The 19,766-nt window shown below is 39.5% G+C and overlaps 2 protein-coding genes across 2 annotated transcripts in view; both read right to left on the minus strand.

The window, feature by feature from the left end:
* The window catches only part of RGSL1 (regulator of G-protein signaling like 1), a 107,884-nt gene that overhangs the window by 32,466 nt on the left and 55,652 nt on the right, over positions 1 to 19,766 (minus strand). The window contains exons 10-11 of the mRNA XM_011942119.1: positions 7,726 to 7,831; positions 1,529 to 1,722 (exon numbers count right to left, since the gene is read on the minus strand). Of these exons, the coding sequence (XP_011797509.1) occupies positions 1,529 to 1,722; positions 7,726 to 7,831 (300 nt within the window). The remainder of the gene's footprint in view (positions 1 to 1,528; positions 1,723 to 7,725; positions 7,832 to 19,766) is intronic.
* Positions 4,801 to 5,342, minus strand: LOC105511901 (tubulin-specific chaperone A-like). Its single transcript, XM_011942118.1, has 2 exons — positions 5,141 to 5,342; positions 4,801 to 5,059 (listed from the first exon to the last, which is right to left on the minus strand). Exons 1-2 carry the CDS (start codon positions 5,297 to 5,299, stop codon positions 4,973 to 4,975), a joined length of 246 nt encoding a protein of 81 aa, XP_011797508.1. The 5' UTR covers positions 5,300 to 5,342; the 3' UTR covers positions 4,801 to 4,972.

Consider the following 19,766-nt stretch of genomic DNA (forward strand, 5'->3'; position numbering starts at 1 on the left):
TTGAATTCAAGTTCTACCAAGTGTATGAGCTAGTTAACTTTTCTGTGTTTCCTTTTCTTCATTAGTAAAGTGGAGCTGCCTATCCCTATATTACAGTGATTAAATAAAATTCTATTTTTAGAATTAAATAAAATGGAATGAAATGAGAGGATACATGTGAAAGTATCTTAGACTTGGCTCCTTTTACTAGTGATATAGTTTGATTCTGTGTCCCCACCTAAATCTCACCTTGAATTGTAATAATCCCCATGGTCAAGGGCAGGACCAGGCGGAGATCATTGAATCACGGGGGTGATTTCCCCCATGCTGTTTCAGTGATAGTGGGTGAGTTCTCATGAGATCTGATGGTTTTACAAGGGCTTCCCCCTTCGCTGGGCACTCATTCTCTCTCTTGCCACCCTGTAGAGAGGTGCCTTCCACCATGACTGAAAGTTTCCTGAGGCCTCCCCAGCCATGTGGAACTGTGAGTCAATTAAACCTCTTTTCTTTATAAATTACCTAGTCTCAGGTATTTCTTCATAGCAGTGTGAGAATGGACTAATACAGTAAATTGGTACTGGGAGTTGGGCTGTACCCTGCAGAGCCACAAGGGTGGAGCTGCCCAAGGCTGTGGGAGCCCACCTATTGTATCAGTGTGACCTGGATGTGAGACATGAAGTCAAAGGAAACCATTTTGGAACTTTAAGGTTTAATGACTGCCCTGCTGGATTCTGGACTGGCATGGGAACTGAGTTCCTTTGTTGCCAATTTCTCCCATTTGGAATGGATGTATTAACCCAATGCCTGTATCTCCATTGTTTCTAGGAAGTAACTAACTTGCTTTCGATTTTACAGGCTCATAGGCAGAAGGGACTTGCCTTGTCTCAGATGAGACTTTGGGCTTGGATTTAATGCTGGAATGAGTTAAGACTTTGGGGGAATGTTGGAAGGGCATGATTGTGTTTTGAAATGTGAGAACATGAGATTTGGGAGGGGCTAGGAGTGGAGTGATGTGGTTTGGCTCTGTGTACCCCACCCAAGTCTTACCTTGAATTGTAATAATCCCCATGCGTCAAGGGCAGGACCAGGTGGAGATAATTGAATCATAGGGATGATTTCCCCCATGCTGTTCTCATGACAGTGAGTGAGTTCTCATGAGATCTGATGATTTTACTAGGGACTTCCCTCTTCATTTGGCACTCATTCTCTCTCTTGCTACTCCATGAAGAGGTGCCTTCTGCCATGATTTTAAGTTTCCTGAGGCCTCCCCAGCCACGTGGAACTGTGAGTCAGTCAATCCTCTTTTCTTTATAAATTACCCAGTCTCAGGAATTTCTTCATAGCAGTGTGAGAACAGAGTAATACAACTCGTATTAAGACTTTGGATTTATTCTTACTGTTCTCTGCTTTTGCCTTCCCTCTTAATCTGTCTCAATATTGCCCCATGTGGCTGCTGCTCTGTACCGCTCTCTCTGGGGACTCACACAAGACAGGCTATTCTCTTAAGACACTAAAGACAGAGAAAACAGGATCAGAAGAGGATGCATACCAGGAGAGAGTTGGCCTTGGAAGAAAGTCTTGATTACGTTTTCTATGAGAGACTTGCAAATCTTTTCATTGGTTTCTATACTGATCTTCTGTACAGCTATGAGGAACTGCAATGGGCTTTCAGCCTTCCGTTCTTTGAGGAACTCCCTGAAGAACTCCAAGTGCTGTGTATTTAAGAGGACTTCTGTCAAGTTTCTGGAAAACAAGAAAGCATCTTTGGTAGAGAGAAAGGAATGATGATTCTGGATTCTGTTTTAATTAGCAAATGTCGAAGGGCATTGCCCAGGCTGTAGTACCTTTAGCCATATGTGAAGAGCATTGTGGATGGATTGGCTAAATCTGTCTATTTCTTTGGTGATTAACTTGAACTTTTATGTACCGTTTCTAAGCTTGGTCCAATATCTTCCTTCCCAATGGAAGATGAAGGTAGATATTTTAATGGGGACAATTTTTTCAAGGGAATTCTCTTTTTACATTATGGATTCAAAACAACTCTTAATTAACAGTCATTTCTGTGAGGTGGAGCATGATTAGCAGTTTTCAATTAATGATTCTAAATTTCCTTTGCTGATTTCTTCTTTCACTGCGCCTCGAATAAAGGTGCCCCTAATGTTTCATCCTTAATCCTCTATTATTTTGCTTTATGGTTTTTCCTGGGTAATCTGTGCCTCCTCTGTGATTTCAATTTTTATTGATATGAGGAAGTGATTTTAAATTTTATTGATATGGTGAAATTATATCTCCAGTTCCCATGAGCTCCACTTCTACATTTCAACTGCCCACATCAAACCTCATCTTTATGTTATAGTTATTATTTAAACCTCTCTACACACACCCACATCTTGACCAACTTCTTCTTCTTTTATACACCTATTTCATTAAGTATAATGTTAGCCATAGATTTTTAATAGATACCCATAATCAGAATGAGACCATTCCCTTCTATTCTAATTTTATTGAGAGTTTTAAAAATCACACGTGTGTGTTGGATTTTGTAAAAACCTTTTTTCTACATCAACTGAGATAATCATGTGAATTTCTCCCCCCTTATTTTATTAATGTGGTGTATTAACTAGTTTTTGCATTCCTTGTATTCCTAGGATAAATTCCACTTGGTAACCCGGGCTGGAGTACAGTGACATGAACACAGCTCACTGCAGCCTTGACCTCCCAGGCTCAAGAGATCTCCCCGCTTAGCCCCCAAGTAGCTATAACTACAGGCGTGCACCACCATTCCCCGCTAATAATGTTTGCATTTTTATTTTTCTTTGGTAGAGATGGAGTTTCACCATGTTGCCCAGGCTTGTGTTAAACTCCTGAGCTCAAGCAATCTGTCCACCTCGGCTTCCCATAGTGCTGAGATTATAGGCATGAGCCACCATGCCTGTCCACTGATCTTTTTTATATATTGCTGGATTTGATTTGCTAATATTGTATTGAAAGTTTTCATTAGAAACTAGAGAGAGTGTTGGTCTGTGGTTTTCTTTTCTTATGATGTCTTTGGTCTGGCTTTGGGACCAGGAAAATACTGGCTTCACAGAATAAGTCAGCAAGTGTTCCTTCTTTCTCTTTTTCCTCAAAGAGTTCATGGAATAGTGACATTATTTATCCTTTAAATATTTCATAGAGTTCTCCAGTGAAGCTGTCTGTGCCTGAGTGTTTCTATGTGAGAAACTTTTAAATTACTAATTTGATTTTTTTCTTATTATAGATTTATTCACATTTTCTACTTTTCCTTGAAAAGTAGCTAGCTTACTTCAATGATTTGGGTGTTTCTAGAAATTTATATATTGCATCTAAGTTGCCTAGTTTGTTTCTTGCATTTCCTTACAATCTTATTAATTTCTGCAGGGCAGTGATTATATGCCCTCTTTAAACCCAGATTTTTATTATCTGTATCATCTCTTTTCCCCTGGTCAATATATCTTACAGTTTAACAATTTTACTGATCTCTACAAAAAATTAACTTATTTACCTGGATTTTCTATGTTTTTCTCTTTATTTTATGTACTACACACTAGCAGTTATTATTTATTTTCTTTGAGTTTAGTTTAAATATATAATCTCACTACTTTTGGTATCATTGTTTCTGATGTGAAATAAACTTTAATCTTGCTGTAGTTCCCCTGAATATATGTTCTTTTTCTCCTGCAACACTGAAGATTTTTCTGTCTTTATATTTCAACAGTTTGATTATGATGTGTCTATGTGTGGATCTCTATGACTCTTTTGTCAAATCTGTTATTGATTGCCTCCAGTAAATTTTTCATTTCACTTATGTACTTTTCAACTCCAGATTTTTTCATTATATTTTATAATTTCTATCTCATTATTGATATTCTATATTTGATTAATTATCATGATACTTTCCTTTAATTCTTAAGACATGATTTTCTTTAGTTTTTTGAACCTATTGCTTGGAAGTCTTTAGTCCAACATCTGAATTACCCTAGAGAGAGTTTCTGTTGACTGCCTTTATTTGCCCTGTGGATGGACCATAATTTCCTCGGATTTTGTTTGTGTGTGTGTCTTATAATTTTTTGTTTAAAGTTGAATTTGGGATAATATATTATTGCAACCCTGGAGTCTGAATTTATACCCCATCACACATCCACCAAAGGTTGCTGCTGTTGATGGTTTTGTTTGCTTTTTATATTTTGTTTTTTGTTAAATGTCTTACTTGGGCTAGTTCTGTGGCGTATATCTCCCCTGAAGTGTGTGGCTACTAAAGTGTCTGCTCAGTTTTTTCTCTTTTTAATTCTTAATTTTCTTTTTTATACTAGTTTTCAGGGCCTTATGATAACCCAATGATAAATAGATAACTGGGTTCCTCTTTGGTCTGTCTTGAGCGTCTGCACAGCATTTGCACAGTCCCTTGGGAATATCTTGCTCCCAGATTTCCCTTTTTTACTTTTAAATGTTTTACTGCTTGCTGAACTAGTACTGCCTTAAGTGGCTGTGATAGTGGCCTCCCAATTTTTGGGCCACGAGGCTTACTATTGGTTTTGACAGTGCTCCTGGTCATTGGCTTTTTTGTGGAGCTCCAGACCATATCAGTGCCCTCTGCTGGCAGCAAGATGGCTGGTACTCATGACTGTGAAGCTTGTTGGTGATGTGAGTGATTACATGTTAAAATGGCACAGATTACACTATTCTTACTGAGGTTTGGTAGTTTTCTTGGATGAGCAATTTTTTATTTGTTATATGCCTTCAGTTAATTTACAGAGTTCTGAAATTCTTTTTGCCAGGTTTTCCCAGTTTTAATTTTTTTTTTTAGATGTACTCATTTATTTCACATATTAAATTAGACAAAGAAATACATACGTAACCAGATAAAAACAATCACATTCTCACACTACTTGAACACACAGCAGTAGTCAAAAATAATGGATTGTAAAATGGACCCCAGGATTCAATGCAAAATCCACCCCATACAAGAAAAGTTTCAGGCTTCTAACTTCACTGAATCCAGTACTAAACGTGCTTCTTTATATTCCTCAGTTTCTTCCAAGTCTTTTTCACAGTCTAATATCTGTTGAAGATCCAAATATGCGGCTTCCAACCTGCGCTGGCAATCTGGGATCATCATCCGGGATTCTTGTAGGATCTCTACCTGCTTTTTAATGTCATAATTTTCACCATCTTCAGCTCTCATTTTTTCAATCTTTTCTTCCTGTTGTTTTGCCTCTTTTTCATACATCACTTTTTCTTTGACCAACCGCTTCACCACGCCGGTCTTGATCTTGATCTGTCTCACGCGAGGTTCGGCCATGGTCCCTCGAGCGCCGCGAGAAGGAGGGGCGAAGAGCCGGGGTAACCGTCCCAGTTTTACTTTTATGGAGAGACTACTTACAAGGTTCTTGTTCTACCATTCCAGAAGTCTGACTTTCTCCCTTCATTGCTTTGTACATCTGTATTTTCCCTTCCATTTCCACTTCCACTGTTTACTTCAGATCTTTATCATTTTCCTGAACACTGCAAAGACCTTCCCACTCACTACATTATCTCTGCCTTCAACCTCTGGATGTCTGACTCCTTATACTCTCATTTCTGTCAGAGTAATATTTTAAAAATCTATATAGTAGATATTTCTGCCACCCACTGCTCCAGCAAAGAATACCCTCATTGCCATTTAATCAATGCAAATTCCTTAATAATCTACCCAATACCTTTTTCTAATTATTTGGTCTCAATCTGGCTTTTTATGTTTTATGTCCCCTCGCCACATGCACTCTATACTTCAACATCACTGGACTATTTTCAAGTCTTTGAATAGTACATTTATATTCATGAATTTATAGCTTTGTGTTTTATCTTCACTTTTGAGTAGGGTTTATCCCTACCTACAAAATACTCTAATTTCTTTGCAATTGAATTTGCACATGCTATTCTGAGCATCTTCTGATATTCTAACTTTTCCTGATCCTCACTCAAAATTTCTCTCTCCTTTCACATAGTAATTAGCTAATATTGTATCATGACATTTTAAGGTCAGCCTTGCATTTTCTTTAGTTACATAATTAGATTAAGGGCAAGGACTATGTCTTATTTTTGCATCATTAGAACTCAGAGTGTCTAGAATACAGTATATAATCAATAGCCATCTACTTATTGAATAAGGGATAGGGAAAAAGTTTAAGAGAATTACAACTGTGGTATCCGTGAGCTATTCTGCTTGGTCTTAACTGAAGTCACGAAACTAGACGATATGACCCTGATATGTCTTCTAGGATTCAATGATCTTACAGATATGTGATTTAAGACTTCTGTGGTATTCATGCTTAACAAAATTGAAAAATAAGTATTTCTATAGACATACTGGAGATCAATGACTAGAACAAATCGGAAAAGCAAAAGTGACAAATGATTGAACCTCAGAGAATAATTTCAGTTGCTGAAAGGGAGGAAGATCTTTCTACAGTGGTTAGACGAGACAAAAGACTTATCACCCTCAATGAATGTCATCAAGAAACAAAAACATTCTTGGCTGGCTACAAATACCTGTAATCTCAGCACTTTGGAAGGCTGAGGTGGGAGGATCACTTGAGCCCAGGAGTTTGAGACCAACCTGGGCAACATGGCAAGACCCAGTCTCTACCAAAAAAAAAAAAAAAAAGCCAGGCATGGTGGCATGTGCCTGTAGTCCCAGCTACTCGGTAGCCTGAAGCAGGTGGATCACTTGAGCCCAGGGAGGTCGAGGCTGCAGTGAGCTGTGATTGAGTCACTGCACCCCAGCTGGGACACAAAAAGTAAGACTCTGTCTCAAGAAAAACAAATTAATTAAAAAAAGAAAATATTTTGTGGGAATTTTTTCTATGCAAAATATTCCGCCAGAGATTTTGACTAGCAAATGTGTATGTTCTACCATATCCTCAACATCTAGAAGAGGACCTTTTATATAGCTTGTCATGACAGATAATAGACAGTAACTGAATGAAAATGAATACATGAGTAAGTGAATGCTGTGGCCCACAAGAAAATTATGGTCAAGTCAAGAAGTTGGAAAACATACCTAAAAAGTAAAGATCAGTAAAAAGTAGTACATATAAATGCTTGATACTGTACTTTAGACATTTAGGGTTTCAGAAGAGAAGGAAGTTATAGCAAACATAATATTTGGAGAAATTTTTACATAAGGTGGCACTTATGCTGAGGTACATGGACAGAAAGGTGGGTGGGCACTCCTGAAAGAAAAGGCCACGGGGTCTTTGCCTAGTTGTGGGACCTTATCAGAGTTTGATTCTCAGATTGATTATAAGTGGAGAGAGACAAGAAGTAAGGAACCAGTTAGGAGGCTACTACAGCAGTACATAATCCAGAAGACACAAATAGGCAAAGAAACAGGTACAAAGATGTTTATTGTGATACTGTGTATAGCAATTAAAAAATTAAAGACAATGTAAATGTCTATATAAGTTATAGTACACCCATGGAAGGAGGTAGATCTGCACATATTGACATGAGATGTCTATGATAGTTTAAGTTTGGAAAGTTATTGTGTAACATATATACATCGCATAGTGCTGATTTTAGAAAATAAATGATTTAAAATACTAAGAGTATCTGTGCCTTATGTATTGTATATGGAAAAGGGTCTGAAAACCTACACACAGAGAGATAAGTTTGCCATTAGACATATTGAGATTTTTCAAAAGCATGTGCCTGAAGATGTTGCTGTAGCCAGATTCTATATCTCACCTGGGTCTCATTGATGGCTTCCTTACAAGAGCTTTTTTGGGAAAGGACATTTTCCTATTTGAGCGCAAAAATATCTTTGGTTCCTTGATAATTTCCACTTTAAAATCTAAAAGAAAAAAAAATCACAAAGTTGGAGAACACTATATTATAAGCAATGAAAAGACAAAAAGTAGCAAGAACATTTTTCAGACATTAAGTTCATGTGAAAAAACCACTGTCCCCACAACTGCTGCCATCTCAGGTCATTAGTGTTAAGAACAGACTTAGGGATGACTGATACCCCTGACATGAACATCAGTCCCGGTTATGTTATCTAAGTACGTTGGCCTTTAGGTCTAGCAACCACCTTCCTCAGAGAGATTGCCTCTCTCCTCGTTACATTAGTTAATGCCAAATGTCAGGCCTCCTCCGATCAGCTGTTTTTACTAGACCATACTCCACATGACATTCTGTCTTCCTTGACACTTCTGTTGTCCTACCCTAAATCTTTCCACTTGTCCCCTGGAATCCCTGCTTTGTAATAAGCAAACTTTCACAGAATGTTGACTTCTTTAAGAGTTCCCACCATCTTCTTGTTTTAATAAAAACCATTTTCTTTCCCAAGGATGCTGCTTCCGTAAGCTTCTCAAATGATATTCTAGCACACCATACAAGTTCAGAATGGGTATCTGGTTCCCTATTGCCATTTAGAAACCGTTATTCTCTCGCATATATCAAAACATCATTATTGCCTGGGCACAGTGGCTCATGCCTATAATCCCAGCACTTTGGGAAGCCAAAGTAGGAGGATCACTTGAGGCTGGGATATTAAAATCAGTCTGGACAACACAGTGAGACCCCATCTCTAATTAACTGGGTGTGGTTGTGTGCACCTGCAGTCCTAGCTACTTGGAAGGCTCAGGCAAGAAGATCAGTTGAGCCCAGGAGTTTGAGGCTGCAGTGAGCTATGATGACACCATTGCATTTCAGCCAAGTCAACAGAGTAAGACTCTGTCTATAAAAATAATTTTAAATAATAAAAACAAAACATTATTATTGAAGAACAATAGATTTCATGAATTTCAGTATTATAAGTGCCCTTTGAGGTTGATGTTGTAGAAGAAAACATAGACTATGAACTCATCAAAGGCATAGATGGTGTGTTACTCATCTGACTTATAGAAATTAGAACATGACCTAGTTATACAGTGATTGTTTTAAAACAATTTTTAAATAGAATGTACCCACACAGGAAATTTGTGTGTAGCTTGGCAATACTTTCAGAAAGCATACAAAAAGTATTAAAAGCAATAGAAATATATGTTGGATCTAAACAAATGCAACTAAGTGAAAAAATAAAATCTAGACTATGGAAGACCAGATATAAAATAAAAATGAAGCAAAACAAAAACTCTCCCAATACAAAACACCTAGAAATACTGGATAAAAATAATACGCTTTCAAAGTGAAAGTAAATTTATAAAAAATTAAGACAAAACAACATCAATATATAGAGGTTAGAAACAATGAGGATGCTAAAAACCAAGAATGCCAGTTTATAACAATACTTTCACCACCCTAAAGGCATTTGCAGTGTTAAAGTCACAATGGGACACAAGACAAAGCCATAGATCTTTAGCAAATGGGCAAAACATTGGACATAGCTTTTATTCTTAAGACATTTGACAATTATGTAAACAAATTGCTACCGGGGAATTTAGCAGAGCTTTTGGCAGATTCTCAGAGCAGAAGGGGGCAAAAATTACAAAACAGCAAAGGAGAAGAGGCCCTGATAAACACCCCAAGCTTTCAGTTGGAACTCCAAAGAGCAGAGAAAACAAGAAACAGCTCATCATCAAGGGAATGAGAACTAGCTTTGAAACAACTTAATCCCTGGGTAAATTAAGGTTATTTGGATGCTACTAGTTTAGTGTATGTCAGAAGTAAAAATCCTCTCTGGAGGAAAATAACTTCATCCAGAGGTTCAAACTGGCTCTACAAATTTTCACCCATGATGTTCATAAATCAAGCAGAAATAACAAGATATTTTAAAAGACTTCTCCAAAAACCAAGGGGGGTGGGGAAATGGTACTTGAAATAAGCACAGAAAATTCAAATATGAACTTTAAAGTGACTATTATTAGTATAGTTCAAGTAATTATAAGACAAAAAGGAAAATATCAAAATAGATAATATTATAAAAAAATGGAAATTCTAGAAATAAAAAGTTTAATGATTACAAGTAAGAAAAGTAATAACTGGCAGACGAGTTGAATGACAGATTATACACAACTAAAGAGAAAATTGTTGAACTAGGAGTTAGATGCAAAGGACATATCCAGACTGAAACACACAGAGGAGGAAAAATGGAAAATACAGAAAAAAGTATACAAAATACACTTAGTCAAAAATATGTAAAATAAAATTATCAGGATAGATGGAATGGAGCAGGAAAAATACAAAGAGATAATAACTGAAAATTCCCTAAAACTGACAAAAGATATCTAGTCCAGAAGTTCCACAGCTACAAGCAGCATAAAACCTGAGGCATATTATAGTAAAGAAAAGGGGGGAAAAAAGAACTATTTTCTTCTACTAAGCAATGTCAATGAAAACTGACAGGTGACTCCTCAAATTGAAGTAAGGAAGCCAACAGACAATGGGATAACATTTTCAAACTGTTAATAGGAAACAGCTCCAAGAAGAATTCTACATCCAGAAACTATATTCTTCAGAAATAAAAGCAAAATAAAGACCTTTTCCAGATGAACACTAAAGGAAATATCAAAGGGTGTTCTTTAGACATAAAAAGAATTTCTAGATGGCAACTTGGGGGAGCAAAAATCAACGAAAAAAGAAAGAAAAGGTAAATATATGAGTTAGCCTAAATAAATATTGACTCATAAAACAATAATACATATTCATTAGGAATACTGGTTTACATCAAACTCCAGTATGTCAGGGATGCATTTGGAAATCGATATGGTAATCACTAAAAGAAGAAGAAAACACATTACTGGAGAAAAAATATAGAAATTATTGACCTACCCCCCCATCTTAATCTAAAAGAAAATGAAAAGGAAAGAAAAAGAAACATAGAACAGAAGGGACAAATAAAAAATAGTAACATAGAGTACCAAAATGGCAGCATGGAAGGATGCTGGCTTCACTCTCCACCCACCACAATCCAGAAAAACAAAAACAAATGTACAACGCTAAGATTGTTGCCAGAAATATCCTGGAACTCAAATATAATATGAGACAGTTCCCAGGGATGCAGAGAAGTGAAAAAACTCTGAGCAGATGGTAAGAGAATTGGACTTCCACATCTGAGATACCCCTCCCCGCATTATGCCCAGCAACAAGTGCATGGAAAATTTTCCCCCAACTTGCTGATTCTACCATGGAAAAAGTGAGATTGAGGTTTAAAACCAGCTTCTCCACCATCTTGGGTTTTCTGGCAGGGGAAACATCTTCATGGGAAGAATTCAGAGTGCCTGAAGGGAAATTTGTTCCTGAGGACAGGCAAAGCGGGGAGGTGGGACCACCATCCCCAGTTCTGGAAACTGCTCTATAAATCAGTCAAAGGAGACATCAAATTAGAGTGACTGTTTAGCAACATCACACTGTAGGAGGTTTGTCCCACAGGTCCCATACGCACAAACCCCTAACTAGCCTTCCCACACTGCCAGGATATTCCCTTTGGGATCCCCTCCATTTGGGAAGAGCAGTACTCCAATCCTTTACTAGAACTGAGGCAATTCAGAGGTTTAGATACCTCCTAGAGCTGAAAAGGAGGCCGTGACCTAGCAGGCCAGCTTGGGCAACATGGTGAAACATCATCTCTATTAAAAAAAAAAATTAGCTGGGTATAGTGGTGCTTACCTGTAGTCCCAGCTACTTGCGGGGCAGAGGCAGGAGGATCACTTGAGCCCAGGAAGCTGAGATTGCAGTGAGCCATGTTTGTACCACTGCACTCCAGTCTGGGTGACAGAATGAAACTCCATATCAAAACAAACAAACAAGCAACAAAAAAAACCTCTAAGCAAATATATTCAATAAAAAACAAAACAAGTCAGACAGAGAAGACTGGAATAAATAACCCTTTAATGCAAAGACACATACGTAGACCCACAAGAAACAAGAGCAAACAGAGAACCACAATCTTCCTTTCCCAGGACCAAAACAAGGAACCTGAAAATAACACTAAGGAGATGGTGATATGTGAGCTCTCTGACCAAGAATTCAAAATAGTAGTTTTAAGAAAACTCAGTGATCTCCAAGATAACACAGAAAAATAATTCAGAAATCCATTGAAGAAATTTAACAAAGAAGTTGAAATAATAAAAGAAGTTAAACAGAAATCTTGGAACTTAGAAATACATTTGCTGAACTGAAAAATTCATTGGAGGCTCTCAAAGCAAAATGGATCAAGGAGAGGAAAGGACCAGTGAGCTTGAAGACAGTCTATTTTAAATATACAGTCAGAGGAGAAAAAAGAAGAAAAAATATAAAAATCAATAAAGTTTGCCTACAAGATATAGAAAGTTATCTCAAAAGAGAAAATTGAATTACTGGTGTTTGAGAGGGAGTTGAGCAAGAGCAAGGGATAGAAGATTTATTTAAAAAACAATAATAACTGAAAACTTTCCAAAACTTGAGAAAGAGATAAATATCCAGGTACAGGAAGGTCAGAGAACACCAAACAGATTTGACCCAAATAAGACTACCCCAAGGACTATAATAATCAAACACCTAAAAGTCAAGGACAGACAGAAAAATACAAACAAACAAACAAACAAAAAACCAGAAATAGAAAAGAGGCAAATAGCATATAAGGGACCTCCAGTTCATCTAATAACAGACTTCTCAATAGAAATCATACAGACCAGCAGGAAGTTTAACAACATTTTCAAAGTGCTGAAAGGAAAACACTGCCATGCAAGAATATTGTATCCAGAAAAGTTATCCTTCAAATATAAAGGAGAAGTAAAGTCTTCCCTAGACAAACGAAAGCTGAAAGAATTCACTAACACTAGACTCGTTTTACAAGAAGCACTAAAGGGAATTTTTTGATCTGAAAGAAAAAAAACACTAACATGAAAAGAAAACTTAAAAAAGTAAACAAATGAAAAAGCATTTGAAGGTATGAAACGCACTGATAAAATTAAGTACACAGACAAACCCAGAATACTGTAATACTATAATTATGGTGTTCAACCCACTCATAACATATATGAACCCAAAAGACAAAGCTATCAAAAATGATAATAGCTACAGAAACTGTTAAAACATTAGTAATAAGTAAATTAAGATAACTGAAGTCAAACTGTGGTAGGGATGGAGTTAAAGTGTAAAAGCTTTTAAAAAATATTTTCCTTGTTTTTATTCTTTATGATCTAAGATAGATTAACTTCTTTATAAAATAACATATCTATAAGATGTTTTTTGTAAGCCTTATGGTAACCACAATGCAAACATCTATAATATATTCACTAAAAATCAAATGCAACAAATTAAAACATACTACAAGAGAAAATCACTTCACCACAAAGAAAGACAGTAAGAAAGGAAAAAACGAAGAAAGGAGTTGTAAAACAACCAGAAAAATAAGCAACAAAATGGCAGTAGTAAGTCCTTACTTATTGATAACACTGAGTGTAAATGGGCTCAATCCTGCAATTAAAAGGTATAGAGTGGCTAAACGGATAAAGAAACAACACCCAACTATATGCTACCTGCAAGAAATTCACTTCACCCATACAGATGATATGGACAGGAGATAGAGATGGGAAATACTGGGTAGAAGAGGGCAGTTCCCTGGCAAAGGGCCCACTCCCAAGCCTGGAAACCCATGACCCTAAATGGGAACAGGCATTTCTGGTTTTGTGCCCAAATGTTGCCTTCTGGCCTGCCACCTCTCCCTTTCCTGTGGGTAAAGGAATATTGGCTGTTTCCCTTCACGGAGGTCTAGCCATCACATAGGACTGAAGTAAATTCCTGAGGCAACAAAGCCATCATTTGTTGCTGGAAGACCCCAAGACGGAACTCCATCAGCCAAGATACCTGGACTTTGCTGTGCTATCTCTTCTTTCACGGTTTGAAATGGCGCCTATCTCTTCCTTTATAATGTTAAGGATTTTGCTACAGACTGTGGCAATGACATTAAATAGAATGAGCATTTTGCCTAGCCATCAGAGGTGCAATTCAGAACGATGTGGTTTCTGTTTGGTGCGACCCTGAAGCCCAACCCATGGCCACAGGGTCCCACGCACAGTGGCTCCTCTCCTTATCCCCTCCCCTTCTGGCTAGGGCCCCTGGGCGAGTCTGCAGCATGTACCAGCTGCGCCCAATGGCCACGGGCGCGGGGGCGGGGGGTGGGGGGTAGAAAAAACCACGGCTGCCGCTGGGACCCTGCATAGACAGCTGGCCAGTGCTTCCTGTTTGCCGTGCCAGCAGAGCCATTCCCCCCATGGTTGAAGGATCCTCACTGGTCTAAACTGGGGGAAAGATACAATAATTAAAGGAACCTATTTGCTCAAAGCAAGAAGTTCTCCCTCCACCCCCTCTGTCTGTCTGTCTCTCTTTTCTTTGTTTTTAGTACTTTAAACTGTTTTCTTTTCTTTTCTTTCCTTCCCCCATGCACTCTGCTTATGATAGGGAGGAGCAACCCCTGTTGACTGATAACTGCATATTCGCCAGGGCCCATTTGAGACTTAATCTAAACAGATCCATGTAGCCTCTGATATACACTTTTTGTCCCAAACTCGATTCCAGGCTCCAGATTGCGGCCCTAAAAAGGAAAACCAGATCTGAGGGATTCAAAGCCAGACAACAGGCACAATGTAAATGGGCAAGACCAATTCCTGCCGACTAAATCCCTGCTTCATGAAAGGAGGCCATACTCCATGGCATAGATAAGGCCCAGGGAACCCAAAGTTGCCAACAGTAGCGGGATGGAGACATAGGTGAATGCAGACAATTCCTGTTCTTTAGGTCCTCCTTGCTTCACGGGTGCAGGCTGCAGTGATACCCACAGGTGGCATCTGCCATGGTTGCTGGGACTCGGGGATGAAAAGATGGAAGAGAAAGGAGGACTGCCTGTTTTCTCTCTCCCTCACATCCTGAGTTTTCACTGAAAGAAGGAAAGGAAATGAGGAACACTTCTATTTTCCTGTCTTTCAAAATGGGCAACCTGCTGTCTTCACCACCCCCAGCTTATACTCCTCTAGAGTGTATCCTGAACCTCTGAGACTGCTTTGACCCTCAGAATCTGGAGGAAAAAATGCCTCATATCCCTCTGCACAAAAGTTTGGCCAAATTATGAAGGATTGGCTTGGTCTCAGGAAGGAACCATTCATTTCGACACCATCTGGTGGTTGGACCTTTTCTGTAGAAAAGGTCCTATCCTGCTTCAGTCTCATGCTTGCCCCCTCCTAGAAATCCTCCCTGTAGACCCCCCGTCTCACTCTTGCCCTCCAGCAGATGCCTGGTGAACTTGGTATCAATAAGGTCCGAGTCCCCTTCTCTCTACAGGACTTGAAGCAAATTAAGGGGGATCTTAGCAGGTTTCCAGGTGACCCCGACAGATATATAGAGGCTTTCCAGAATTTAACCCAAATATTTGCACTCTCCTGGAGAGATGTGATGTTACTTTTGAATGGACCCTGAGGAACACTGAGAGGCAGGCAAGCGGCAGAGAGATTTGGGGATGAGCTTTATATCACATATAGCATCAGGGAAGGGGGCAAACTTCATCCAACTGGAAGAGAAGCAGTACCAGTGAATGACCCTGAATGGGATCCCAGTGATGAGATGGGAGACTGGAAGAGGAGACACTTTCAGGTATGCATAATGGAAGGCTTATATAGGACGAGGACCAAGCCTCTCAATTACAGCAAGCTATCCATGATGCACCAGGGATTTAATGAAAATTCCACTGCAGGCTGGGCATGGTAGCTCACACCTGTAATCCCAGCACTTTGGGAGGCCAAGGTGGGTGGATCACCTGAGGTCAGGAGTTCAAGACCAGCCTGGCTAACGTGGTAAAACACCATCTCTACAAAAATACAAAAATTAGCCGGGCATGATGGCAGGTGCCTGTAATCCCAGCTACTCAGGAGGCTGAGGCAGGAGAATCGTTTGAACCCAGGAGGTGAAGGTTGCAGTGAGCCAAGATCGCACCATTGCATTCTTACCTGAGCAACAGAGCGAGACTCTGTCTCAAAAAAAAAAGAGAGAGAGAAAGAGAAAAGAAAATCCCATTGCTTTCTTAGAGAGGCCAACAAGGGCCTTGGTAAAGTACACCTCTCTATCTCCTGATTCTGTCAAGTGACAGCTAACCCCAAAGGATAAATTTGTTATTCAGGCAGCCGCTGATACAAGGAAGAAATTGCAGAAACGGGCCCTGGGACCAGATAGTACTTTGGAGAACCTCCTGGAAGTGGCTGCCTTGGTCTTTTACAATAGAGATAGGGAGACACAAGAAAGAGGCAGAAGCTTTAAGGGCCACCATGCAAGTCTGCAAACCCCAGAATTCCCAGAATGCATCTGTTAACTGCTACAGATGTGGCAAGAATAGTTATCTCTCTTCTAAAGTATGACTGCTCCCGTACAAGGTTTAATTTCTTTCCCTAGGGTAAAACAGTTCGGGGTACAAGTTGTTAGTATATTTCACTTCTTACTTCTGTAATCTTTGGCACTAGATGCTTTCCTTGTATAACACACATGTTTAACCCATGCATACTTAACCTTATAAAACTTGTTTTTTCTCTCTCACCTAGGCCATCAAACTCCAAAAGGTCAGGCGACCAGAGCCTTGGATGATGGCTTCGTTTTGCCAGAGACCCTTAGATAGATCTGGGAGGAATCTGACTTCTGTTTTCCCCAAAACAATGCCCCTGTCAGCAGGAAGTAGTTAAGATTGGTCATCGTCCATATTCTAATGGCAGTTAGATGTGCCTCTTCAGAGGGGGAAAATGATATCGACTGGAGACAGGGAAATACTGGGTAGAAGAAGGCAGTTCCCTGGCAAAGGCCCTACCCCTAGGCCTGGAAACCCACAATGCTAAATGGGAACAGGCATTCCTGTTTTCGTACCCAAATGTTGCCTTTTGGCCTGCCACGCCCCACTCCCATCCTGTGCCCATATAAACCCCAAACCCCAGGCTCCATGGGCAGACAAACAGAAGAGCAGAGGAGCAGAAGAGTGGCACAGCAGAGAAGGAGAGGAGAGAAGGAGCATCAAAACGTTGAGAGGATTTCAACTGGGGACAGTCAGAAAGAAGATCAGCCATGGGGTAGCCAAACTCCAGGGGAAGATCATTTCCCTGCTCCATCCCTTTTTCACCTCCACCTCCATTCTGTTGAGAGCCACCTCCATCATGCACCATCCTTCAAATCTGTGTGTGACTTGATTCTTGCCGGACACCAGACAAGAACCCAGGTACAAAGAGGGCACTGAGCTGGTTAACACTTAAGCTGTCTCTGGATGGTAGAGCTAAAACAGCACTGTGGCGCACCCACTGGGGCTCTGATAATTGCAAGAACCCACCTGTCAAAGCTACCGTGGGGCTGGAGCCCAGAAGTGCTCACCCTGGCTCCTGCACCTGCCTGTCTGCATGCCCCTCCTTCTGTAAGGGGTTTGAGCATGCAGCAGTCGAACAGATGAGCCACACCCCTGTTGCACCTTCTGCAGTGGGGCGGGGTGGGGGGGTTCAGGGAACTCTCCCATTTCACATATACTGAAAGTGGGGGGATGGAAAAAGATATTCCATACAAGCAGAAATAAAGAGGCAAGAATAGCTATACTTACATCAGATAAAATAGACAACAAATCAAAGACTGTAAAAAGAGACAAAGAGAGTCACTATATAGTAATAAAGAGGTCAACTTAGCAAGAGGATAGAACAATTATAAATATCTATGTGCCTAACACCAAAGCATCAAAGTTCTGATAGATGTAAAAGGAGAGAAAGACCGTAATACAACAATAGCAGTGTTAGAACTGATAAACAAATCCAGTAAAGTTTCAGGATACAAAATCAACATACAAAAATTAGTAGCATTTATATACACCAACAGTGAGCAATCTGAAAAGTAAAAAGGAATCCCATTTATAGCTACAAAAATATAAAATATATAGGAATCAATTTAACCAAAGAAATGAAAGATCTATACAAGAAAAATTACAAAATGCTGATGAAAGAAACAAAAAAGAAGATATATACAAATGAAAGGTTACTCCATGCTCATGGATTGGAAGAATTAATACTGTCGAAATGACAATACTATCCAGAGTAATTTACAGATTCATCCTATCAAAACACCAATCGCATTCTTCAGAGAAATTTTTTTAATCCCACAATTTATATGAAATCACAGACGACCCCCAAATAGCCAAAGCAATCCTAAGCAAAAAGGACAAAGCTAGAAGCATCATACTACCTGGTTTCAAAAGTTACTACAAAGCTACAGTAACCAAATCAGCACCATGGAAACAGATACATAGACCAATGGGACAGAACACAGAGCCCAGATATAAATCCATGCCTTTACAGCTAACTCATCTTCAACAAATGTGCAAAGAAGATACAATGGGGAAATTGAGTCTCTTCAATAAATGGTGCTAAGAAAGCTATATAACTGGACAGGCACAGTGGCTCACACCTGTAATTCCAGCACTTAGGGAGGCCGAGGCGGGCAGATCACCTGAGGTCGGGAGTTTGAGACCAGCCTGACCAATATGGAGAAACCCCATCTCTACTAAAAACACAAAATTAGCTGGGCATGGTGGCGCATGCCTGTAATCCCAGCTACTTGGGAGACTGAGGCAGGAGAATCTCTTGAACCCAGGAGGCGGAGGTTGCGGTGAGCTGAGATTGCATCACTGCGCTCCAGCCTGGGTAACAAGAGTGAAGCTGTCTCAAAAAATAATAATAATAAAAATATCTCTCATCGTATACAAAATCAAATAAAAATGTATTAAAGACAAAAATCTTCTAAGACCTGAAACATTGGGGAAATGCTCCAGGACATTGGTCTGGGCAAAGACTTTTTATGTAAGACCTCAAAAGCACCAGCAACCAAAATAAAAATATAAAAATAGGATTACATCCTAAAATTTATTCACAGTAACAAAAACAATTATCAAAATAAACAGGCAATACATAGGCTGGGAGAAAATATTTGCAGACTACCCACCTGAAAAGGGATTCATAACCAGAATATTTAAGAAGCTCAAACAACTCAACAGCAAACCAAATAATCCAATTTAAAAATGGGCAAAAAATCTGAATAGACATTTCTCAAAAGAAAACATACAAATAGTCAACAGGTGTATGAAATAATGCTCGACATCACTGATCATCAGAGAAATGCAAATCAAAACTATGACAGCCAGGCACAGTCGCTCACGCCTGTAATCCCAGCACTTTGGGAGGCCCAGGTGGGTGGATCACCTGAGGTCAGGAGTTCAAGACCTGCCTGACCAACATGGTGAAACCTCGTCTCTACTAAAAATACAAAATTAGCTGAGTATGGTGGTGGGCGCCTATAATCCCAGCTACTCAGGAAGCTGAGGCAGGAGAATCGCTTGAACCCGGGAGGCAGAGGTTGCAGTGAGCCGAAATCACGCCATTCCTCTCCAGCCTGGGCAACAAGAGCGGAAACTCCATCTCAACAACAACAACAACAAACAATAAAAACAACAACAGCAACAAAACTACAATGAGATATGATCTCATCCTAGTTAAAATGGCTTTTTATCAAAAAGACGGAATAACAGATGCTGGTGAGATTGTGTAAAAAGGAAAACACCTGCACATTGTCGGTAGGAATGTAAATTAATACAGCCAGTAGGAAAATAGTATGGAGGTTTCTTCGAAAATTAAAAATAGAACTACCATATAACACAGCAATTCTACTACTGGGTATGTATTTTAAAGAAAGAAAATCAACATATCAAAAAAAAACATCTTGGCCGGGCGCGGTGGCTCAAGCCTGTAATCCCAGCACTTTGGGAGGCCGAGACGGGCGGATCACGAGGTCAGGAGATCGAGACC

Source organism: Colobus angolensis, unplaced genomic scaffold (genome assembly GCF_000951035.1).
Source record: "Colobus angolensis palliatus isolate OR3802 unplaced genomic scaffold, Cang.pa_1.0 Scaffold206, whole genome shotgun sequence".
In the NCBI taxonomy this organism is placed as follows: domain Eukaryota; kingdom Metazoa; phylum Chordata; class Mammalia; order Primates; family Cercopithecidae; genus Colobus; species Colobus angolensis.

What these genes read in the sequence shown, in the direction of transcription:
- LOC105511901 (XM_011942118.1), bottom strand. Translation starts at nt 5,299, where the DNA reads ATGGCCGAACCTCGCGTGAGACAGATCAAGATCAAGACCGGCGTGGTG. An exon ending in ATTATGACATTAAAAAGCAG is followed by an intron (nt 5,060 to 5,140) that starts GTAGAGATCCTA and finishes GATCTTCAACAG; the next exon opens with ATATTAGACTGTGAAAAAGA.